Below are 25892 nucleotides of genomic sequence, written 5' to 3' on the forward strand. Positions count from 1 at the left end.
TTAAGAAAGTCCGTGGCACCAATCAACACCGAGCTCAAATCCGAATAAGAGAGACAACAGATGGAGACGTATTTGCATTCCCGAGCAGTTGGAGTGAACAACACAACAGATGCTTTGCTTTTATTTTTTCCCGTGTTCGCTCGGACATTTGGAGGTATGGTAGGCAGAGAAGGACAAAGAGCCAAGGCCAAATATCTTGGCTCTGCAGGGACAACAGCTGGGAGAACAGACCAGGAAGTCGTTTCACTTCATTAAAGACTCAGCATGAGAGCAGCAGAGCTTTCCTAGCTCACCCCGTTCTCATGAGCACTCTACTCCTCCTCCCGCCTACTGGCCAATACACACTTGTGCATATGCCTTTCCCCACCACTGATGGTTATAAGTCCAATTAAACATGGCACCTATTCCTAAACCTTTCCCATCAGTGCAATAAACTATCCCCCAAGTCTGTTTCTATTTCTAACGTGGTCATTGAGCTTCTAAGCTCCTCACAGCTGATCCTCTTACAAGTGTGAAAGTGCTCTCTCCCTCTCTTCCATAGCGGAGCTGCTGTTTCACAGGTACAACAACCGATCTGCTATGATGACGAAGTGTTTGTGGGAGTAATCTGAGAGTTTATTACCTCTTTATTTATCTTTTTCCATTTTGCCTCATTTGACTAGTTTCCTGTATGTAACCTTGCACCACCACACACTCATCACCAAGCATGTTTTTAGCAGGTACAAATCCACATCTTTTGGCATCATTGACGTCAATGAGTAATAAACAGTTACTTCATGATTTGCTCGTTCAGTGGGTGACGACTCCCTCCCCAATAGCACTACAAAAGAATACACCTGTTAGAATCTGCTTAATCCTAGCCAGCGGCCCTGCTCTCTCTGTGCTTTCTGGGGCCTGGTCTAATCCACACAAGGGCTCCGGGCCAAGGCCAGGGCAGATTAGACCCCCACCATCAATTTATCCATCCATGAACACACACCTCTGAGTCTGGCCCCTATAGCAAGTGTTTGAATTGGCCTCTTAATCCTTGGACTCAGTGGAGCCTTCCACCCGAGCACACAGCCACCTTCCCCCTCTGCCCAGACTTAATATTTATGCATCTTTTCCATACCCACTCACAAATCTGGCCCAGCCCAGCACTCACCACTATGACCCCACCCAACCACTACCCCACTCTGCCCCCACCTCCTTTCCCACTCTGCCGCCACCTCCTTTCCCTCCCCTGGTGGGTCTGAAAGCCCATTGATTTGTTGATTTCTCCTCTTTTGTCTGCAGTCGGCCGAGTGTTAACGGGACATCCAGAGTCCAGAGCGCAGTGACAGGACTTTTGGCATGGGAGATTAAGGTCCTAATCTGGGCATCTGTCAATGTCCAGTACTGCTTTTTCTTTGCTGTTTGGAGAGGGGCCTTTTCTTGAGTTATTTTCAGTGTTAATTAGCTGTTCAAGCTGAAGACCCCCTGAGAAAAAAGAAAACTCCCCGATTCAAATAGACCATAGAGGCAGTTTACAAATAAAGCCACATGTCTGAAAGCAGTTGGGCAATAAATGAAGTTGATTGATTTCTAATGCTGGTGGTGCACTGTGTTAACAAACACATCTGTAATCCTGTGTGGGCAGTTCATTGTACTTATACCACGATGTAGTACAATAACAGTCCCCAAAAGGTTGGCATTAGGATCACATCTGTGTGTATAACTAAGGTTGTAAGTATAAACTGTGGCAGTGTAGTTTGCAAATCAGTCCCTGGGTTATGTCCTTTATAAGTAGGGATGGGTATCGTTTAGGTTTTATCCGATACCAGTACCAAACCGGTACTTTTGAAACCGTGCCGGTGCTTAAACGGTGCTCGAACTGGTGCTCAAACCGGTGCTTAAAGAATGGAGAACACAAACTTTGTCCAAAAACCTCTCATGTTCAGCTGTTTTTTTGTAAAATGATAACAATGTTAGCCTTTTCTGCAGCTATAGGGCGTATATGGTATCACTCTTGGCTGAAAGCAGTGCTAAAACAATGGAAAAAACACAAACTTTGTCCAAAAACCTCTCATGTTTAGCTGTTTTCCACTTTTTCTTTGGTCATTTTAGCCTTTTTGACCAGGGTGAAGGGAGTATCTGCCATCAAACAAGAAGACAGCCGCATGTAACTACGACGCGGTGTTTGCTAGTTCACTTTATATGCATTAATGTAATAACGTGGTTAGCCTACTCAATGTAAATTACACACAAACAACATTAAGCTACTGACCCAGAGAAGAATGGCTGCTGCTGCCATCATCATCCGTCATCATTTCTGCTACACTGGCAGGGCTAGGGGCCAGGACTCTCCTCTTTGGGTTTTTGGGGGATGTTGCTAACTCCGGGTCCGATAACAGGCAACCCACCCGCAGTAGATGTGCCCGGTGTGAGGTCTCACAGCAAGCTATCAAATACGGTGCATTTCTCGGCTTTTAACACAATGCTATATGTCGCCAGGTGTTTCATCAGATTCGAGGTGCTACATTCTTTGCACAGTATCACCTTAAAGCACTTGTTGCAGGCTGCTGAGTTTGCATCTTTTGCTGTGAAATACAGCCAGACTTTTGACCGCTTCGCCTTGGGCATTTTTAATCTGTAGCTTTGCTCTAAAAGAACGTACGTACCTGGACCCGCCTACTATGCTTGCAAAGGTAAAATGATTGGCTGGAATCCAAAGTGTATGACATCTCAGGGGAAAAAAAAGCACCGAAATGTGCGCTGCTTTTCGGTCTGGTTACTGTTTATGTCAGAACCGGTGCCAGATACCGGTACCCATCCCTATTTATAAGTGATGGAAAAATTGTGTAACAAGGAAATTACCACCAAATTATGTGATATTACATTGAAATTATCTAATGTATGGTAAAAAACAAAACAAAACAAAAAAAAAACATTAGAAAACTATAGGCCACCTACTCCTATATGCCTGCTCATAGGGGGTCATCTGATTGTTGGGGTTTTGTCTGTTTTTTCTGTATCATTATTGGGTCTTTACCTCACATTATAAAGCACCTTGAGACATCTGTTGTTGTGATGTGCAGTTTATATAAATTTGCGATTTACATAAATATAACTGAATTGAATTGAACTGACTATATCAGGGGTCCCCAATCCCAGTCCACGAGGGCCGGTGTCCCTGCAGGTTTTAGATATGTCCTTGATCCATCACAGCTGATTTAAATGGATAAATTAACTTCTCAACATGTCTTGAAGTTCCCCAGAGGCCTGGTAATGAACTAATCATGTGATTCAGGTGTGCTGACCCAATGTGAGATCTAAAACCTGCAGGGACACCGGGCCTCGTGGACTAGGATTGGGGACCCCTGGACTATCAAGTGTCAACTGTCAAGTTATAGCATGAGCAAATAGTGACCCAGGACTTAATGAGTCTATGTCTCCATCTAGTGGTGTGATATCAGATTTTCAAGTCAGTAGAGTTGAATTTGATTCGAAAGTTGAGAGATTATTTTACACAACTCATTCTTTGTGTTAGTGTTTAAGGTTTTTACATGAGCAAAAAACTGGTGGAGAATGTAAACCCAAAGCGTTTGACAGTCCTTTCACAAGATCAAACTGAAAGAAGGACATGGCTGAATTTTGCATGGTTCTAGAATGTAGTAGAGTTTAACTGCAACATAAATCATTGATGACATTTTGTAAAGATGAAATTTTAGGCTTTTTGAAGATCAGATATATTTCTGTGCTAGTTCTAGTGCATTTCATGCATTTATAAACTAAAGTTATGGAGAATTATTTGAACTACCTGTTTAGGCTATGAACCCTGACAGATGGGATTGAGTGAGAGAAGCTTACATCCCCATCTATTGGTAGATCAAGAGGTCGCTAAAGTACGTCTATTAAAAACAGGATTGCATTAATGCATAGAAAAACACACATCACATTCCAAATAGTACGGCATTTATTGATCTGGGAATAAAAGAATTATGTTTTTAAGATGTTCTCACACTAAAAATACAATTTTCACATCAGTAGCAAAGAAGCAGAAAATTGTTATTTTCAATTAGAAGTGAGTATAACACTTGCTGACAGTACTGTTGCTGTGCAGCAACAGTACTGTCTTTCATCAGCAACAAGGAATTATATGTTTAATTGTAGATGATAAAGCATTGTGTCTTTACGTGTGATGAAACCTCACAAGCATCTGCAACAACATCTTTTTTTTTTTAGTAAAGTAAAAAAAAAAATAACAGTACATGTCACATGTATAATCATGAATAAAACATTACTGTTAAAATGTATAAGGTGTATTAACGGAATTGTACTTCAAGTTGAGCATTAGTGGCTGATTTCCACAGCTGAGAATCCTGTTTGGATAAACTTAACCCGAGACGATCTTGTCACATGGCAACAGTGGGTTGACACCAATTTTCTTGGCGCATTCATTCTGCAGGAAAAATACAAAATGCTAATGAAGTTACCATCATGCTTAAAGAGGTTTTAAATAAAGTCAGATTGTATTTAGGTAAAAATACTCTCATTTACTTTCTAGTTAAAAACATAAACTGGTGTTAATGTCAAGCTAAAACAGGACCTCTTCCTGTAGTCTGTGTAGGTTCTCAGTCATCCAGGTTATGGTAGTCTTCAAGCATGTGAGTTGAACTGGATTTGAAAATATTTCACCTTTCATCTGAAAGGCTTCTTGAGTTCTAACAACTGATGGGGAGTTCCCAGTATTTAACCTCTACGTTGGTTAGAAATGTTCTCATTTTGGACAGGGAAGATAGACAGGTTGAGAGGAGTAAAAGAGGCTAAATTTCTCTATCTACCTTGAATCAATGAATACAGTAGCCTGTGGCAATAGCTATCAGTTACCTGCAACACAGGCTTGAAATCCCTTCCCAGGCATTTCATCCCTCACTCACACTTTGGGTGTGTGACCTTGATGACCTGATACTGAACCCCAAGTTACTCTCTGATGCATTCATCTGAATTCAAATGTTAGATAGAAAGCACTTGGGTGTGGGAAAAAGTGCTTGTATAAATGAGTGTGAATGAGAGAATAAGGCATGTTGTATAAATTGCTTTGACTGGGTAGAAAAATGCTATATAAGAACCAGTCCATTTACCAATACCATTTAACATAGCTGATGCAACACTAGAGGTTAAATATCTGGGACTCTATCAGCTTTTCTCTAGAGCAAAATCTGTGAGTGTAACTGAAAACAGAGCAGGAGCTATTTAATTAACACTTTTTTTCCTGGCTCCACCAAAGAAGCAGTCTCACTCAAATCAAATGGAGTATTTCCAGTAAAAGCAACAGGTCTGAAGAAAAGCATTTCATGTTGGGAGCTCTATGTGAAAAAGGACAACCTTTTAGCCACTGCAGTTTAGACTAGCATGAGAACCAGCTTTTACCATGTATTTGACGACGTTGATGTGGTAAGGGATCCCACCCATATCCTCACATTTCTTCATGTTCATCCTCTCTGGATCTCCGGCAGCCAAAACAGGAGTGTTTAGGTCAGCCTGAAGCAGATAAGCCACAAAAAAGGAACAAAGAAAAAAAAGAAAGTATAGAGCAAGAAATTCACTTTTAACCTGCAAATGTTTGTCCCTACTTGATTTCATAAAACAAAGAAACTGTAACTACTGGATATCATCTGCATTTTTGATTAATCTTTTTTAGCATTTAATATTCCATCACTGGGATCAACTCACAGGATTCAGGTTCCTATGGATGGACAGCAGATCTGACATCCTGTCACTGAACCCGGGAGCAAAGTTCTCTGGATTGATTGCCACAAAACACTGACCCTGAAAATACAAAACAGATGACACTGTGAGCTCATCAAACATGAACATCAAACAGAGCCTTGACGTCAGATGACCTATATCAGAGTCACTAGCTGGGCCTCTGTTTTAGATAACAGCAGTCAAACACTTCAGACTTGTGTCATGCTGATTTCTCTTCTGCTGGTACATGACGGCTGACAGTGTTGGGGAGTAACAGAATACATGTACCGCCATTACGTATTTAAAATACAAAATATGAGTAACTGTATTCCGTTACAGTTACCGTTTAAAAAGGTGGTATTTAGAATACAGTTACTTTGCTGAAATAAATGGATTACACTACGGTACTTCCCTGGGTAATAGAGCGCCTTTTTGTTGTTGTTGTGCTAAGCTAATAGGCAGAATGCTACAGGTATAGCTCTAAAGAATGTAGCATCATAGGCAGTGTAGTCCCTGCTGCAGGGAGAATGGACTGCCATACCCGTTATGTGTCTGTGAGCGAGGGAGGGGAAAAAAAGGAAAAGTACGAGCTGTCATCGAGCAAAAACGGGAGCTGGGAGCATGTAAATATAATAATAACCACTGCAGCCAAGAAGAGTGCCTGACGAGCCCAGTTGTAAGTAAGCTATTAAGACTCGACTGTACACCGTGTTCATGTTTTCCTCCAAAAACAACAAGTTCAGTTGGAGCAGCCTTCAACGCCTCTCTCTGTCTCTCGCAAGCAAAGTTGACCCAGACAACAAAGTAAAGCTATTTTTCGGCTACGAGCCCGACACGGAACCCGCCGTATTAGCCAGAGGTCCCTTTTGTCATGACCCTGTGCCTTCTCAGCTGACTCTGTATGGCTACAAGTGTTTCTGTTGTGTTGTGTCTCTCTCTCTCGTCCCACACACTGCACTCTACCAGGGCGTAGTCATGACAACTCCAGCCCCTGGCTCAGACACCTGGAAGCAATTATCTCATCATCACGCCCACTTCTTAAGGCGGCTGCCGAGAATGCTTCTTTGCTGGATTATTGTGTAACACTCGTCAGTGTCATTGCAAGTCTGAGTGTTTCCACGAGTTTCTTTCATGCCGCAACTTACCTGTTCTTCCTCCCTGTGCCAGATTTCTCGTCAGCCTGAGGACCGCTGTTTGGTGAGCTAAAGCCGGAGTCTGAGCTAACCTGAGCATCAGCGAAGGATTGTGTATATAGCCCCGTGTGTCCCTCCCCGTGCCTGTGTTTCCCGTACCCCCTCACCTGTATATATCTGCACCTGGTGTCTGTGTGTAAATAAATTGTGAAACTTTAGAGACGGTCTGCCTCCGAGTCTCTCCTGAGCCTGACACCTTTACTACGGTTCGGAACCGCGGACCTTCAGTAACAGTAATAAATCACAGCAATAGTACATTCATGTAGTTGTAAACAGCATGATAATATATTAAGTAATCCAAAGTATTCAGAATACGTTACTGTCATTGAGTAACATAATGGAATACGTTACAGAATACATTTTGGGGCATGTATTCTGTAATTTGGGTTGAATTATTCTTAATAAAAAGGTGATACAACAATTTCAACTTGTTTCTCAGTCTGTTTCATTTCACAGACAAAACAACTAGATTACTTTTAGCACACTGTGTTACCAGTTTTGTCACAAGTTGCAACATGTTGAAATGGAACCAGTGTGTTTTTTGTATTTCACAACGTGGCAAAACAAAATGTACCAGGTTTGCAACACGGTCTGTTACTTTCCAAGTGCGGATGTATTTGCTGTACTGGGCACCAGCCAAGATGCCACAGAACACCTCCACCATCATTCCCAGACCATAGCCTTTGTACCCTCCTGAAGATAAAAACACAGAAAAACATATGGATGGAATAAATGTATTATACTGATCCTAGCCATCAATGGCATGTAATTCCACCAGTTCTGATAACTGGTTTCCAATTAATCTCCTATATGAGTTTTTCAAATCTGTGTATCTTGGTATAGATGAAGCACAAATCAGCCAGCTAGGGTTGTGGTTCAATTATATAGACTTAAAAAAGCAAGCAAGCAAGCAAACACACATTTCACACATGAAGAATGAAAACATTCTTGACAAGATCTGCTGCTTCTGACCTGTGGCTTCACTGCCACCAACAGGCACCAGTCCTCCTCCAGTCAGCACTCTCTTGGGGTCCGTTGTAATTTTTCCCAGAGGGTCACAGCCCCAGCCCTCAGGAATGGGGTCTCCACGCCGCTCATGAAGCTCCACCTATGCACATTTATATACAGTACAAGAGAAGAATGTTTCCACATTCCACATGTTGTTGTTTCAGTGGTCAATCACTGCTCGCTTGCATTTTATTTGTTAGAAGCTTACATGTGCAATAAACAAATATGCAGCAGTAGAGATGTTGATCTTACCTTTCCAAGGGCTACTGCTGAAGTGGCCATGTCTAAAACAAAGCTGTCTCCATCTTTAGCAGGAGCCGCAACACTGATGGGGTTGGTGCCCAAAGTACACTGCAGAGTTCACAGAGTTTGAATAATGAAGATTTTATGATCAAATTCATAAATATCTTAATTAAAGTGTATTATATTGCATTTACTATGGATTATTTTCTAAAATAGTTAATACATATACCTCTTTAGCACGTGTGGGAACCACCAGTGGTGATGTGTTGGTAAATGACATCCCCTGTGGAGATCAGATTTTTTATTAGAAAGTTAAACAAAAAGCAAAAGCAACTGATCATGCTATGATCTCAGTCATTGACATCTATCATCCTGGAAGGAAATACAAAGTTATACTAAAACATACTAAATCTGGGTCTACAATTGAAAAATGTATTCTTTCTGGGGGAAAAAATAAACTGAAAAAGGGGAAAAAAGATCAACAGACAAACATTTCACTCACAATCATGTTTTCCTTCAGTGCCTGCATTGCATAGTATCCAGCAATGCCATAATGGTTGGAGTCTAAAAAGAAAAAGGTCACATATAAATTTAATGGCTGAACAGCAGTGGTAATGCACTGTCATTGTTTTAGTCGTCAGATTTGAGAACTATCTCTCCACTATAAATAAGTGTTGAAATATAATAATTATATTTAAAAAAAAGAGAGAGAGCACTTCTTCCCCTTAAATGAAAGTTTCTTAAACCTCTAAGAGCTAAATCATCATGGGCCCCAATCCTAATCAAACCCTGTGCAATCTAATTATGTAGGTTTCTTTGTTGTTTTTAATTGTTATCTTAAGTTTTTGGCAATCAGGCAACAAGGAAAACAATAATTCTAATTTACACTCTAAAAACTACTTAAACTATTTTTTTCTCCAAAATGGAAGTTAAGGGTAGGGTTATTATTACCAATAGTGACTTATGACTTCAGAGGGTTAATAAAGTCTAACTGAGTCTTATCACCTCACTGAGTGTTAAACAAACTAAACGGTCAACTAGTTGCTGAACAGGAATCATGCACTTATAAAGGCAGGATTTTGTATAATCAAATACTTTAGTAAATATCTCTGTAAAATGAACAGGTTTCTAAACAGGGCAACAAATGACAGACATATATTGCTTGTTTAGTATAAGACCAGTTGTGTCTAACATAGTGCACTATATTTTGGTTCTTACTGGAAGTAAAATGCAAACAGTTCAATAATAAATGATCTGGAAACCTGTTTAACTGTGTCGCCACTATAACATTTCCTTTAGGGTTCAAATGGGACTCACTGTGTGCCACCACCCAGCCAATGCCGACGTCGCTGGCCTTTTTTATGGCCAGATTCATACAAAAGTTTCCCACCACTGGGCCTAAGAGATTCCTCCCATCCACCAGTGCTGTCGCTTCACTCTCCTTTTCTATCACTGGCTCACCGTCCTTGGCACAGATGCCAGTTTGAATGTCCTTCACATACATGTCTGTTAAAAATATAGTGAGTACACATAAACGACACACAGACTTAAATGTAAAATTACTGCTGATGTCTCCAGCATCAGTGAGGAAAGATGCTTAGTTTTTGTGCAAATAAGACACAATGATATGTATAGTGAGGATCAAACAATGAAGCAACAATGATGAAAACACAGTTTTGAAGGAGGCTGACCCATCCTGTTGAGTCCATGGCTGTAGTGGCCCCTGTGGTCTCCTTCCACCAACACTTCAGCTAGACTGCGAGCATGATGCTGCTTGGTACCCACTGCTGTCATGCACCTCTCAATGAAGTCTGTGACCTCCACCTTGCTGATCAAACATCTGCATGGGCAACGCGATATTTAATAAGCAACATTTGAAAAAGTAGAGTAAAGATGATGATGTGATCATACTGCTTGTTTGGATATTGCATGTACTAAAAACACATTGCACATATTACTTTTTTATCAGTCATATCAAATTCAACGGTCGAAAGTCCAGTTATTTACTCTAACATGAATTGCTGATTTTCCTTTAATTGCAGTTGATCTTACCTAAAAATTTGAATTATATCATATAATTATATGAAATGTATTGCTTTTATTTTGTAAGGTTAAATAACCATCACCATCTTGGTTTTTTGACCTGAGTATATTTGGATGAAAGGGGTGGCTAGCTAATTTTATTAGAATGGTGCAGTGGTACTTCATTTATATAAGTGTATTAAATGCCGTGTCACTTTTGTGCAGTGAAAGACAGACATTTAGAAAGCCACAAAAAGTTCACGCACCACACTCTGCAACTCTTATCAATACTTAACCATAAAAACATTTATTTATTATTTATTTTCACAAGGCTTGGGTGTATCATATTTTTGTACCTGGTTTCTCCATGCACCACCTCCAGTGGCTCATCACCACACTGGAGCATCTGAAAGTGGTTGGGCTTGCCCTGCTGCCTGTTTAATTACAACTAAATGCCAAATAGGACAACATAAAACACACCTAACATCTATTATTGTGTGTATTTTTTACTACAGGTTCATTCATTTTCATTTTATTAGCACCAGAAGTTGTTTATTTGGAAAGCATAGCTAGCATATCTGCTTTGTTCTTTCACTTTTGACATGTGGATATGAATGTGTAACACACATGACTAGGCTGTCAGCATGTGTAGTTGTATTACAATTGTCTCCTTAATGAGCTTAATTAAATGTTTATGTGTAACACATCTGAATCTGTTGAGTTCATTCTGTGTGAGCTGAGCTGATTACATCACACATATTTTGTGTTCACCTTTGAGCCCTGCGTAAATAATTGTTTTGGCTCACTGCATCTAATTAAAAATCAGTGCACATGACCATGACAGTCAGTTAAACTACCACAGGAGTTTTCTGCCTGATGGTCTAGCTCTCATTCAAAGACTGGAATCAAGAACAGGACATAAATAAAGTAAACTGCAAAGCACCCCCATACTCTACACAACAGTTCCATCATGGGGATTTGTTTCCTGCCCTGTGCTAATTCAAATTTCAAAGTCCATTTTTGAAGTGATTGCAAAACCTGTAACCACACTGATGATAGACTTGTGGTAGAGGACTGCCTTCAAGAGAACACCTGAGGAGTATATTGTGAACTTCAACATGGCCTGGCTTTCTTACATTAACTGGCTTGACAAAACCTAAAAGCCCAGTCAGTTGTGATGTGTATCATGATTAGTTGTTATCAGTTGATTATCAAACCTTTCTATGTTTCCTTCCTGTAATAAAACAAGTTTGAACAACTAATGATAAGTTCTGAGTGTTTAATGCTGAAAATGTAATGCTTTTCATCCTGTCGTCATTCTCATCCTCCTTTTTGCTTCTTTCACAATCAATAAAAATAGACATAGAAATAATTTACCCTGAGACTATTTGTGATAAAAAAAAAACAAAAAAACAATTTTGTAAAATTAATTTCCAGCAAGACATTTTCACATTCCAAGAATTACCCAAAAGCAAAAATAAACAATAAAAGTAAGATAAGTTAATGAAAGTTTAAGATAATTGTGTATAATTTCATTATTGTTATTTAATGCATTATTATTATTTTGATGTAAGGAGCAATTTACCATTCTTTATTTTTGGCCAGATTTTGGGCATTGCACTCAAAACTAGAGGCGCATGGACAATTCAAATATTGATAGTATTGATACCAATGCTGGCAAGGGCGTAGATTTGGTTTTGGCATTGACTTTCACTTCTTGTCTGGAAAACCAGACCCACACCCTGCAAGAAACTGTTCCTCTTTTTGCAGAGACAGCAAGAAACTATTCCTCTTTAACAGAGACAATTTTGCAGTTGCCAGCAAACATGATAAATGAGTCTATCTACTGTGTGAGTGTGTGTGTGTCTCGACCTCACGCGAACTTTGTCTTATGAGAAGAGAGGCCAATTCTCATGTGCATAATAACCTACCTGAAACTATATCTGTAATATGTTGAATAAATGTTTTAAATGAATGCCCCTACTAAAAGCTTAATAAAAAGGATATAAATGACTAAAAGATAACAATGAATCATCTGGAATAAAAGGTTAATATGATAACAGTATGCATAAACATTTTAAAGCCATCTTAAAGCTTTCTGTTACATTGTTAAGGCAATGATTATACTGCAGATTATATTGTACTGATAAAATACTTTTGTTCAACCCCACAGTGGGGATGGATGATTCAACCACCGAACCCTGCCCTGTTTCTTTTTTTTCCTTTTCGTCTTTGCTTCTTGATAAATAAAAAAAAGGGAGAAATATACTTGCCTACATATGCTATTCTACATGCTTTTAAACCATTTAAAATTACAATTCATAGTTTTATATGTGAATTATATAATGTTAAGTTAATGTTAAGTTACAATAATCTCGCATGTATAGTATTAACAACATAAAAATAAAAAATTCCTGGAATGATTAGTACATCTATGAGTGACATACATTGAAAGTGTGTGATCATGTATAAGTTGTATAGTTTTAATGTTTTATTTGGGAACAGAATGGTGTTTATGTGTACGTTTGGTGATGGAGTCTTTATTATGAATGAATGATGAATTTTTATGAATTATTATGTCTATTTTTTTATGTTTAAGGACAACAGATGGAAATTAGCCCTTGGCTATAATCTGGTATGTTTACATTCATGTAATTTTTTTTACATTTATGTTCATTAACATGCACTGTCCTAAACAAATACATTAAATTAAATACTGAAGGAAAAACATAAACCAGCTTATTTTATGTTGTTGGTTGCATATAAATGAATACAAAGTTGTTCTAGCTGATCAGCTTTGTCCTGACGACACATTTTTATCCTCATGGGAATGATGGGTTTCAGGATTCCCCCCTCCATGGAGCATGTGGGCTGAATGAGGAAGAAAATTAAGTTAATTGTGTCCTATGACCTTTACCATCACCTAAGGGATAAGGGATTTGGTATTGACATGTTATGCCATGTGAAGTGAAGTGCACAGACCTGCTCTGATTGTTCTAGTGACACTTTTTCTTCTTAGTTTGCCATCTTTGTTTTTATGAAATAGCTGAACTCAAACATTTGGAGCACTTGGTGATCTGTTCTGTTAGGTAGGGTTCACAATAAATGGTTTCATGTCACTAACAGTCCTATTCGTGTTTAAAATGAAACCCAAGAAGGCAAAATAACTTATTTGCATGGCTGTGCCTGGCTTCAAACGTATGAAGCCAGGCACAGCCATGCACAGGCATGCACAGGCACAGCCATGCAATTATGAGGTCTGGGTGTTTTGGAGATGCTTCTCTGTCGAAGCTGAGCTGAAGTCGTGTGTTTTGCCTGCTTGTGTTAAAACCCCGTTGAACATGATGACCATCACAGTCACTCTTCTGAGTAAGACTTTAAAAATAGCACTCAGGTAGAGTTTCTGTCCGCTCCATCACATTGGTTGTTATGATAATGATTATAAGAAAAAGTGGATTTTTTTTGTGGTGATTAAAAAAACAGATTCTGACAATGTCACGGCCAGGGGATCAGCAGGCCGCTGACTAGTAGTTCTCTCGCTCTCTCTCTCTCTCTCTCTCTTGCTCTCTCTCTCGCTCTCTCGCCAGGGCGGAACTCATGGTGGGTTCACGCCCTCGGCCCACGCCCCTCTGAAGAGGAAACACCTGGGCCTCATTAGCGCAGCCAGCATTTAAGCCAGGGAGTGGCTTCTACTCATTGGTGGATCGTTGTGTGTGACTCACGTCAGTGCAGCCCGGCTCTGAGCAAGTTCTCTTTTTCCCTACGCAAAACCTCTGACGTGTATTTCTTTCTGTACATAGATCCCCTGGACCCGACCCTGCATTCCCCGAGCGGATTCCTTTGTGTGAGTGTCTGGAGAGAGTCAGAAGAAGAGCGAGTGTCTTTTCCCTCCCTGGATTTCCCCGGAGCCTTTTTCCCTGTCACTGCTTTGTATATAGCACTACCCCCTCTGCACTGTTTGTAAATACACCTGGTGGAATTGTAATAAATACTGTGCCTCTGAGTCCTGCGTGTGAGTCCTCCAGCGAACCGTGACAGACAAAAATTGAAAGTTACATAAGGACAACCCTACTGCACATGTGCTACTTTTAATCAGCACGAGGATCTGTTTTAGCTTGTATAACAGTCTGACTAATAAAAGAACAATCTCGCATGTATAGTGTTCCTGCCAAGGGCGTAGATTTGGTTTTGGCATTGGTGGGGACGGATGATTCAACCCTGCCATGTTTCTTTTTTTCCCCTTTTTGTCTTTGCTTCTTGATAAACAAGGAGAAATATACTTGCCTACATATGCTATTCTACATGCTTTTAAACCATTTAAAATTACAATTCATAGTTTTACATTTGAATTATATAATGTTAAATTACTATTAAACAAATGACTAAGTATTTTAGAGTTTAGTTTATTTCAGTCATATTTCATATAAATCAGGTATCATACAAACATAAAAATAGCTTCAAATACAGTCATGACAATAAAAGAATATGACTTTAAGGACTTAACAACATTACTTCAGTTATAGTACACCGACATCTATTATATTTTGGCACTAATGGAACACTGAATGACCTGGTGGGTTTTGTCCATAAAACTACTCATCTAAGATTACCACAAAGTAAAAGATCTCTCAGCAAAATTATGCAACAGTTTAGGCACACTGTTGCCCCGATCAAATCAGTGAGCTGGGATTTTTTTTATTCCAAACATGAACTACTGTTACAGCAACAGACATGGACTACTGGTGCCCCACACAACAACTCAATGTCCACTATGTGAAGGAGCCAAACACATGCCTTCTCCTCTCGTTAACTGAGATAAACTGCTGGCATATTGGTTTTACATCTATACTGTCCAGTCTCTCCTGGTGGACATGGCATACAGCAGCATTGTTTAATCTCATTCGAGTCACTGTTAACCTTACCCATCTTTTTAGTCTTCTGAGAGCACTGAAGCTTCTTTTAGCCTCAGTACATGCGTTTTATCCTCAGATTACAATTATTATTATTCTGTGCTTGATGTGCCTCACCTTTGGCCCTGGCTCTTCCCCTCTGACTGCACTAGGACATATTGCCAACTGATAAAATAACACATTGATTCGTGCCATATAAAAAGTGAGACATGTCAATTCAGATTCTTTGTCAAATATACACTAATGAATCAATTTACATCAGCAGCCTAACAATTGTCATGATAATAAATACTAGTTAATCTATAGCACCAAATTATCAGTCAGTCACCTGTGACCTCGCCTCTTCACCTCTGTCTGAGCTACAACATGGCAGAGCTGCCTCTGTCACCTGATAAATAACAGTGAGACATTCCAAATACATGCAGTCACACATGTGCTTCAAATACAGTAATGAACCAACAAGTCATCATCCAATTCTACCTGTGATCTTGTATCACCATTGTTGGTTGGAATATTTGCAAAATCATGACTACCTCATGATATTTTGTCTCAAAAATTAAACCTATGAGTATGTCAGTACCATTAGGATGAAATTATTGTGTCACCAACATTTAACGTTAGACATATAATTTTAACAGCCTCTGTAAACTAATATCCGGGCTTACTCGAGGCTGCTGTTTTCTCTGACAGTTTCAATCAAAATTAGAAATGCTACTGTGGGAGACTGAGATAACTAATAGTGCTGCCTGCTGTGCAGTTCGTTTCCAAAACACGTTATTAATGGGTACATACAATTTTAGACTGATGTAGGCCAAAGCCTAGCATAGCCTGTAACGTTATTATGACGGACACATTTTATGAGTGAACTTGGCTTTAAGTGACTTACAGGTTTCTTTGAAAATTACTTTCTTATATCCAGGTTCTTCCTTTTTGCTGCCATCCTCCTCTCCTCCTCGCAGCGCAGGTTTGCCGCTGCTAAAACTAAACAGAGCTAACACAAACTAAACTCTTTCTGCACCGCTGGGTGAACGAGACACTGACAGATCTTTTTTTTTCTTTCTATCGGGTTAGTTTTTCTTTACTCGAAGAGATCAAATTATTGGTGGGGACATGTCCCTTCCGTCCATGCCAAATCTACGCCCTTGAATGCTGGTATTGGTATTGCTTAGATACTAGCACAATAGTATCAATACAGTGTTTCCATGTTGCCCGCCTGTTAAATAATTATGATATTATCATTATTATTATTAGTAGTAGTAGTATTGGAAATGAAAAATGCCTTTCAGCTTTTCAGTTTCAAAAAACATGAAATGTTCAAAGGCGTGTTTTGTTGTATTAACTAATTATTGTGGAAAGTAAAACTCACAGTAATTTAGGGGTCATTAAAGTGTGTTCAGAATTCGCACATTATTTATGATTCATCAAATGAAGTCGTAGCACACTGCTCTTCCCTACATTAGCTTTATAGGTTAAAAGTATCGGTATTACCAGTAATGGACAAATGCTAATGATTTGGTGGCTCGACACCACAAAATGTAGGATGGCACAGCACTGCTGTAAGCTGACGTTTACGGTTTTTTCTCTAAAATCTAGCAATTACGGAATGTAGTGAGATGGTAGAATATTAATAAAGATGGAGACGATAGAAATACTAAAACACGGTACAGGTAAACGTCTGTACACATAATAAATAATAAGCTACTGCATCACAAAAGCATTTTTTGTCGCAAGTCTAGGGATTATGTTAATCACAATGAAAAAACTCTTGGATGAGTTGCTAACGTGTCTTGGCGCACAGGTTATTAATTCATTGACTGAATCTACAGGTGTCCTTTGACCACACTTCTAACCACGCTCCTACCTGTTCATGCTGACTTTGCTGTCCTTTCACTATGATGGTCTGATGATCCTGGATCAGATGTGTTGGGTTGTTGTGTTGGATGACTTGTCAACTTTCCTCTTCAAGTGCCTCAGTGTTAGGAAACGCCCCATATCGTGTCAACTGGCAATAAAATTTATTTTTCAAGAGAGATCTGGCCAAAGAGGGCAGCAGAGTGGAAACACTTTTTGGCACATCTGGCGCTTTCCGTTTTCCTGCTGTTTTAATCGCGCTCTGCTTTCTGATTTCTGTCTCAAAGACCACCTTGTAAACCTCGCACTTTGCGTCCCTAATACAGAGCTTATACAGACATGTAGGTATACACATAATTTTTCTGCTTGAAAACACCATTGCTGGTAATACACAGGTAAGAATGGACAAGAAAAGCCCTTAAGAGCTGCATCATTTTACCTCAGCAACTCCTTTTACATTTGCGGGAAGACTGAGAAATTTCTCTCTGATGCATTTTTCATAATCTTAATCGAGAGCGGCGGATCACAACTTTGACTACACTGCACCCACCAGGTACCGCTGAAAACTGCTGTCCTGCACCAGTATATGCAACTCCCCAATCACGGGCTTAAAGAAAAAATGTAATCTTTATACAACTTATTTAATAATAAAACAACATATATTACTATTTAACAGGAAATATTGGACATTTCGTTATTTTAAGCAATGCTTTCATACACAGGGTGCTTTTCAAGAGCAAAAGTGCAAAAAAAAAAAATCATTACCTTTTAAATAAATGCATCTTAATGCTGATGGTACATGCAGAAAAAGCATGGAATGAAAATGTTTACTTAAAACCCGTGAATAAAGCTTTATTTATAGTCACGTCCTTTTTATTCAGCCACACAGTTTCTTAGAAAAATGCGATCAGCCTTAGGCCAAGGTGTGATCAGGTCCAGGAAGAGCCCTTATTGGGTGCCAGATATTGCAAAATATTGTCTTTACTTCGCAAGAACAGATGATGTCGGAATCACTTTGACTAATAAGCAGGTTTTGAGAGGTTTTCCCAAACAACAGTGGCTGAAATGGAGCCCCAATATGACAGAGCCTCCACCCTGTCCAGATGGCTGTAGACACTCACTGTTGTACCTCTCCCCTGACTTCCTCCAAACATATCAATGGCAATTTGAACTGAGATGAATTGAACTGAAATTAGCTTCTTTTTTTTCTTTTTTTTTTCTTTGAAGGATATGACTTTTAATCTGCTTTAAATAGTTTTGGATTGTCACATGTTCTTTTGTCCTCCACTTTGTAACAGTTGCTATTGTAATGCAGTGTATCACCACATGGCGGCGCCTCCTGTCTCATGACTGGTGTGTCACCCCCTTTTTGTTCTTCTTCGCACTCCTCCTGTAATGGATGCTCCCGTGTGTACGCGGACTAGTGTGCTCTTTAGTAATGTGTGGTAGAGGTAGCACTTTTATTTTTGATATTGTAAATAAATGAGTACTTTTTGGAAAGTCAGAAGCTGTTGCTCATTCGCTATCCACCTGCACACCTCCGCGGCTGGCTTCATCTCCACCGCACGTTACAACTGGCGCCCGAACTTTTTCCCCTTGGACTTCAGACGATTTTTGTATCCCGCCGAGGATTCTTCTCTTCTAGCACGTGAACTGTCTCGGAAATCCCCCCACTTTTGCGGACGCTCGGACGTTTCCCCCAGCCATGGCCGCAGCCTCAGCTCAGGTGGGACCCGACTAATTTCTGGATACCGCGGTGTGTCGCTGCTCCGTTTGGGAGAAAGAAAAAGAGAGAAGCTGACTCCGCGACGCGAATGGACTCTGTGGATCTGTTATTTGGACGTGCTGTTGGTCTCGTCTTCTAAGGATTAATTCTTCTGTGGAGAGCCTGGACATGAACATTTCTGCTGGCTTTTCATTCCCTTTTCCCTCTGCTGAGACTAGACTGACTGTAGCACATGTAAGTGATAACTTGGCCGACTACAACCGTTGGTGCTGGTCTTCGGCTCAGTATAACGAAACGATTTAAAACTAATCTTGCATTGAGCTCTAGTGTTGCAGACATGCTATTGTAATAACATGGTTCTGATCACTCCAGCCTAATTTCAGTTGTTGGGCGAAATTTTATTTGTGGTTTTTCTAAATTTAATCTTGAATGGCATTTTTGCAGTTTTGTCTTTCTAGTCTGACCTAGCTGACTCTTTTACTGCTATATCAATAACTGCGCTGTGCCCTGGAGCGGCTTATTTTTTTTTTTGAAATCGCAATGGCACACTACCCAGACGACTCTGACTAAGACATGGAACTTACCTCGTTACCTATGTGCCAGATAGTTGAAAATGTGACTCCTAGCCTTAGCCAACAAGTGGTGGAGTTAAGAACTGAGGTGAATAAGCTTAGTTATTGTTTACGTGACTCACTGAACATACAGCAGAGTTTACTAAAGCAGTGGGATCAACTCGCAACAGGGAACTCTCCCCCTCCTGCAGTCCCACAGTCTCCTGTTTTCCCAATGGCCACATCAACACCTCATGTTCCTGCGAGGGACAAAACTGAACCCACCAACAGTACCAATCCGTTCCTGCCCAGCAACCCATTTCAACCTACAAATCCTTTCCTCCCATCTCACTCACTCGAGCTCAGCAGCACTTCCAGAGTGATTGCGGCAGCTTTACATCACGCCAAACTGGAGCCTCCTGTGTATGCTGGGGACGGCAAAGTGCGACCTGAGGACTGGTTAAATGCAGTTGGCACATACAAAGCCTCATTGAACCTAACCAATGGGCAATTGCTAAACGAACTGCCACACTTTCTTGCAAAAGAGCCCAGGAAATGGTTCAAGGCATGGAGCTCCCACATCACATCATGGGCTCAACTCTGTCAACTGTTTAAGACAGTTTTTCTGCCCTCCGACAACCAAGAACGCATCCTGAGAGGAATTTTGGATCGTGTTCAGGCTCAGGACGAACCGCTCCCAACCTTTGTTGCTCACATGTTGAGTGAGTTTGACAGACTGAAGAGTCCTCCACCTGAAAAAGACAGAATCGACCTGATTATTAAACATGCTCTTGAAAAATACAGAGTTGCCCTGTATGGCGCTAATGTCACTTCTGTAATGGACCTGCTGCTACATGCTCATGAGCTTCACTCAGTCCTTGGACCACAAAGACCACAGCCTGCTTTATGTGGCAAAGACAACTATAAGCCTGAACCTTACTGCTTCAAATGCTCTCATCCAGGGTTCACTACACGCACCTGCCCAAACTGTAACACCCAACCTCATTTGCCACAACGAGCCTCAAACGCCGCTATGGTTGGCCCAGTCCAGCCATTGCCGGCACCTGGCCCCTCTGACCCTGGCCATGAAAAGGTGGAATTAAGCAGCACCACATCCCAGCCACAATACAGGCAGTCGGGAAACTACAGGGGGGGGAGGACATTTCACAGAGGCCAACCTTCCCCCAGTTACTAACGGAGCCTCACACGCCCGATTCACTACAGGGTGGACACAGTCTTGGACACTTGGAAGACAATTTTTCACAAGTCCACTGGAATACCCCACTAAGAACGAAAGTGAACTTCAATGCTTCAGCTGTGGATGCTACCCTCGACGCGGGTGCTTCCCTCTCGGCTGTACGAACAGATCTCATTCAAGTAAATGACTCTTACCCTAGAAACACAAGTGAGTGGAATGGTCCTGCAGTTAACCTCGCCAATAATGCTCCCTGTATCCCTGAGGGTGTTATTTGGCTCAATATTGGATTCATGAACAAGAACTTTTACCAGTGTTTTGCAATAATACCAGATTTGTCCTCTCCTTTCATTCTGGGAATGGATTTTATGGCAAGAGCTTCTGTTTCTATTCACATTCCCACTAGAACAGTCTACATTGAGGACATCCCCTGCCTGCTCGCAGACGATGAAGAGGACCTTCAAAATGATTACTCACATTCACCTGGAACACTCATGTCTTTGTACTTGATTCGCTCAGACTTAACAGCCAAACTGTCTGAAGCAAGTCTCTCAGAGAACAACAAGGATGCTTTACTCAATCTGCTCAGCAAGTTTAGCTCCTTGTTTGATGGTCAACTTGGTCGAACGGCTCTCACTGAGCACGCCATAGAGACTGGCAATGCAACACCCGTCAATCTCCCACCCTACCGCACGTCACCTGCTAAGAAACATGTGATTGAAGAACAAGTGCAACAAATGTTGAAGGACAACATCATTGAACCTTCCACAAGCCCTTGGGCAGCTCCTGTAGTCATTGTAAATAGAGCGGCCGCAGAACCAAGGTTTTGTGTGGACTTTCGAGGGCTCAACCAAGTTACCCAAAAAGACTCTTATCCCCTGCCTCGTGTAGATGAGTCTTTGGACTTTCTGGCACGGGGAAAGTTTGTCTCGACATTGGACTTAGCGCGAGGCTATTGGCAGGTTGCTGTAGCAGAGGACTCGAAGCCTAAAACTGCCTTCATCTCTCACTGCGGCCTCTTCCAGTTTCGGGTGCTGCCCTTTGGGCTCTGCAACGCACCTGCAACTTTTCAGAGACTCATGAACTCTGTGCTTGCTGGCCTCATTTACAAAACGTGCGCAGTCTACCTGGATGACATTGTTATCGCCTCACATACCTTTGAACAGCACTTGGTGGATCTTGAGGAGGTGCTGGGCAGACTCCAAGCTGCTGGCTTGTCATCGAAGCTCAAAAAGTGCTAATTCTGCCTCAGTGAATTCACCTTTCTCGGGTACTGCATCACATCATCAGGTGTTAAGCCTGATCCAGACAAAGTAAAGGTGGTTAAGGAGTTTGATACCCCAACCTCGGTCAAACACGTCCGTCAGTTCCTTGGCTTGACTGGCTATTATCGGCGTTTCATTCAGAATTATGCCCGCCATGCCGAACCTCTTCACGCCATCACCAGAAAGGACAATGCTTTCCGCTGGGACGACAGCTGTCAAAGTGCCATGGACACTTTGAAAGACCATGTCACATCAGCCCCGGTCCTGTCATTTCCGGACTTCAACCTTCCCTTTTCCATTCACGCAGATGCGTGTGACATTGGTCTCGGGGCAGCGTTGATGCAAAAGGATGACAAGGGTCGTGAGTATGTTGTGGCTTTTGCTAGTCGCTCCCTTCACAAAGCTGAACTCCCCTACTGCACTTCAGAGAAGGAGTGCCTTGCTGTGATATGGGCTCTGGAACACTTCCGCCCATATGTTGAAGGTGTTCATGTTACCATCTTCACTGACCACAACAGTGTCAGGTGGCTCATGTCTCGTCAAAACCCAACAGGCCGACTCGCCCGCTGGTCACTTCGTTTGCAGGACTTTGATTTCACAATAGTGCACAAACCTAGTGCACAAACCTGGTGCACAAAACAAAGTTCCCGATGCACTGTCATGCAACCCTTTGCCTCTGACCTGTGACAGGCCGACTGATCTTTTACCAGATCATGCTGTCATGGGCAGCCTGGACATTCGTACTCTGCCCCCCGTCATTCTGGCTGACCGTTCACAATTGAGACAGCTGTGGTTAGACGATCATGTCACAGGTCCACTCCTCAGCGACATTGAAGCAGACTCTCTGAACAGCTCGGACAATGCCACCTTGTTACAGTATGTTGTGTATGACTCTCTTTTGTATTACAGAGACCCCAAATCCACTTGTCCTTTGCACCCTTTGAAAGCGCTGAAACTGTTTGCCCCTACTTCCATGAGAGGCACCTTGCTGGACTATTACCACGACCACCCCACAGCAGGTCACTTGGGTGTTTCTAAGACATTGGCTAGACTGCGTTTTAGGTTTTTCTGGCCCAAAATGGCAGCTGATGTGAAACGCTATGTGATTTCATGCTCAGTGTGCCAACTCACCAAGCCAAGTCAGAAAAAAGCAGCCGGTCTTATGGTTCCCATTGTCCCCCAGAAACCCTGGGAGTATGTGGGTGTGGATTTTGTTGGGCCACTTCCCCGCACCCCCACTGGTAATGCTTATTTGATCGTGTTTGTTGACTATTTGACTAAATGGGTTGAAGCCAGCGCTGTCAAAGAAGCTACATCTCAGGTAGCAGCTGGTAAATTCGTCACTGACATTTTTGCTAGACATGGTACACCCACTTACCTGATTTCTGACAGAGGGTCTCCTTTTGTGAGTGAGCTTTTTGAACATGTTGTTTCTGCCTTAGGCTCGGTGCACAGACTCACTACGGTATATCACCCTCAGACAAATGCTACTGAACGCGTCAACCGGACTCTGAAAACTGCAATCCGCGCTTATGTAGGTGATAAGCACACATCATGGGACAGGTTTCTCCCTCAGATTTGCCTTGCTCTGCGTACCGCCCCCCATGACAGTACAGGTATGACTCCTGCCATGATGCTTTATGGTCGTGAGTTAGACACCCCGCTTGACCTTATCACTCAGCCTTCTACAGCAGGTGTTGATGAACCGGGTGTGCCTTACCCTGAGACTCTGAGAGCCTCCCTGCAGGAAGCTGACGACCACGCCAAAGCAGCTCTGGACTATAGCCATGACAGACAAAAACATTACTATGACTTGAGACATTGACATGCCACGTTTCGTGTTGGTGACCTTGTGAGAGTTAAGACGCACCCCAGGTCAGACGCTCAGTCTAACTTTACTGCTAAACTTGCACCACTGTTTGAGGGACCATTGTGTGTATCTCAGAGACTCGGTGATGTTAATTACAGGCTCACTTGGGTGGACTCCGGTGTGGATGCAGGTGTTTATCATGTTGTGAACATGCAACCGTTCCATACCTGGGACTCTCTCACTTCCAAAGAACATTCTGTTTCATCGCCTGCTGGGAGAGAGACCGCAGAGGATCTGAACTCTGACTCTCAGGCCCTCACTGGCCCTCCTGCAGACACTGACATTGACTCTGAGCCACTCCCCTTTGATTTACCGGACATTGACTCTTCTTCTGGTGTGGGAGCTGTTTCAGACAGTCTTTCACCCAGAGCTGTCCAGCACCCAGCTGCTGGTGGACATTACAATCTCAGGCCCAGACGTTGCCCCAGAGTTACGTCTGGCTGGAGCAACAAAAGATGGACTAATGATCTTCACACAACCAGGCTTGATCTGAAGTGAAATGTTTTGGTTAAACCTGTTTGATGCTGCCTTGTTGCATTGCTATTTTGAGTCATGATATGTAGATGTTTCTGTTTGCTCTACTTAATCCAGTTTTATGGCTCTTTAATGCGTTAAGGTTCATTCTTGGCATTTACTTAAAAAAAAAAAAAAAGTGAAAAACTAAGAAAACTGATTTTCCACTGTACATATTCGTCTTATTTTCACCAATTTCATTTTTAAATGGTCTTTTGCCCTGTGTGTGTGCACCAATGTTAGCTGTAACCTCTATGTATAGGGTACTGTTAGGTGTGGTGTGTGCTTTTTCAGCTGTGTACGGCTGAGGACAGCCTTTTTCTCACCAGGGGGGACTATGTAACAGTTGCTATTGTAATGCAGTGTATCACCACATGGCGGCGCCTCCTGTCTCATGACTGGTGTGTCACCCCCTTTTTGTTCTTCTTCGCACTCCTGTAATGGATGCTCCCGTGTGTACGCGGACTAGTGTGCTCTTTAGTAATGTGTGGTAGAGGTAGCACTTTTATTTTTGATATTGTAAATAAATGAGTACTTTTTGGAAAGTCAGAAGCTGTTGCTCATTCGCTATCCACCTGCACACCTCCGCGGCTGGCTTCATCTCCACCGCACGTTACAACTTGTTTAGTTTCCTTAAAACTTTAGATACACTACAATGCAAAGATATGTTACATTTTTGGGATAGTAACTCTTTTCGAATACTATCTTATGCCTGTGAAATTGTGATATTGCTCATATTTTTTCATAAATTCACAAGAAAAGGGAACAAATTATGTGTTTTTCTGACAGGTCGCTGGTAACAAAAGTGCCGGGTATGAGGTCTAGACTGAGAATGAGTGAACCAGCTGAAGTTGAAACAGAATTACAAAACAGAGACAAGAAGAAATGAACTGGGAATCAGTTTGACTTCTGTGTAAATGATGAATTGTAATGACCAGTACTGGACTTTTGAGGATCGTACCGTAGCAACCGTACCGTATTGTAGGAAAATTTTGAAGTCATCGTACTCCAGCGATGGATTCCATAAACCACTCCTGATTGCTGTGACGTTGATACATGTCCTACAGACAATGCTGACATCATTGAAACTATGTGACCCTTTATGAATGACTTGAAGCACATTTTTCTCCACAGTGTCATGTGCAGAAATCATATTCATAATCATATACATCTTGGAGCACATTGTAGAACACCAATTTTGGTTAGACTCAAATAAATGATAAGCCAGAGTGAGACTAAATACGACACAAAAGCACAGCATCTTCATAATTTCTACACCTGGTTAGTACCCTTGTAGCCCGGATGTTGAACCAGAAAATGTTTGCTTCAGGTGGCAATGTAATAATGTATCTTAATGTATGAAAAAGAATAATAATTTTAAGACTATGTGTCAGTTTTTCTCCGTGACAGAAAAAGCTGCTGTTGCAAAGAAATATGTCTGTGTCCTAAATAAAAATATAAATGTGTAAAATTATAGCAAAAAGTTGATAGTAGATATAAACTCTCAACTATTTGATAGTTAATTGGCCAAGACTGTCCGGTAATGATGGGGTTTTTATTAATTCATAGAAAATGTCTTGAAAAAGTGTTTAGTTGTTTATCTTGTTGTAATTTGCGTAAAAGTACTTTTGTTACAGTGCCATAAACCGGTAGCTTTATGGTTTGGTTTTGACATAAAACGCTAACAAACCAATATTGGAAAACTAATGATTCAGTTTAGGTTAGTGTAAATGTTAGAGATTCAAGAAGTTTATTGTCATATACACCACAAAATACATTGGTTACACTGAGCAATGAAATTCGTACTGTGCGAGTTACCTTCACACAACTATAAAA

The 25892-nt window shown here is 41.3% G+C and overlaps 1 protein-coding gene and 1 pseudogene across 1 annotated transcript; one reads left to right on the forward strand and one right to left on the reverse strand.

The window, feature by feature from the left end:
• Window positions 1–3916: 3916 nt before the first annotated feature.
• Window positions 3917–17090, reverse strand: LOC102778663 (uncharacterized). Its single transcript, XM_006782460.3, has 11 exons — window positions 16947–17090; window positions 9845–9993; window positions 9471–9659; window positions 8656–8717; window positions 8383–8436; window positions 8163–8261; window positions 7875–8010; window positions 7477–7595; window positions 5695–5790; window positions 5392–5502; window positions 3917–4420 (listed from the first exon to the last, which is right to left on the reverse strand). Exons 1-11 carry the CDS (start codon window positions 16952–16954, stop codon window positions 4355–4357), a joined length of 1089 nt encoding a protein of 362 aa, XP_006782523.2. The 5' UTR covers window positions 16955–17090; the 3' UTR covers window positions 3917–4354.
• A 2114-nt stretch (window positions 17091–19204) lies between these two features.
• On the forward strand, window positions 19205–21654 carry LOC148102005 (uncharacterized; annotated as a pseudogene).
• Window positions 21655–25892: the final 4238 nt, after the last annotated feature.

Source organism: Neolamprologus brichardi, chromosome 7, assembly GCF_056152115.1.
Source record: "Neolamprologus brichardi isolate AB-2024 chromosome 7, ASM5615211v1, whole genome shotgun sequence".
Classification (NCBI taxonomy): Eukaryota; Metazoa; Chordata; class Actinopteri; order Cichliformes; family Cichlidae; genus Neolamprologus; species Neolamprologus brichardi.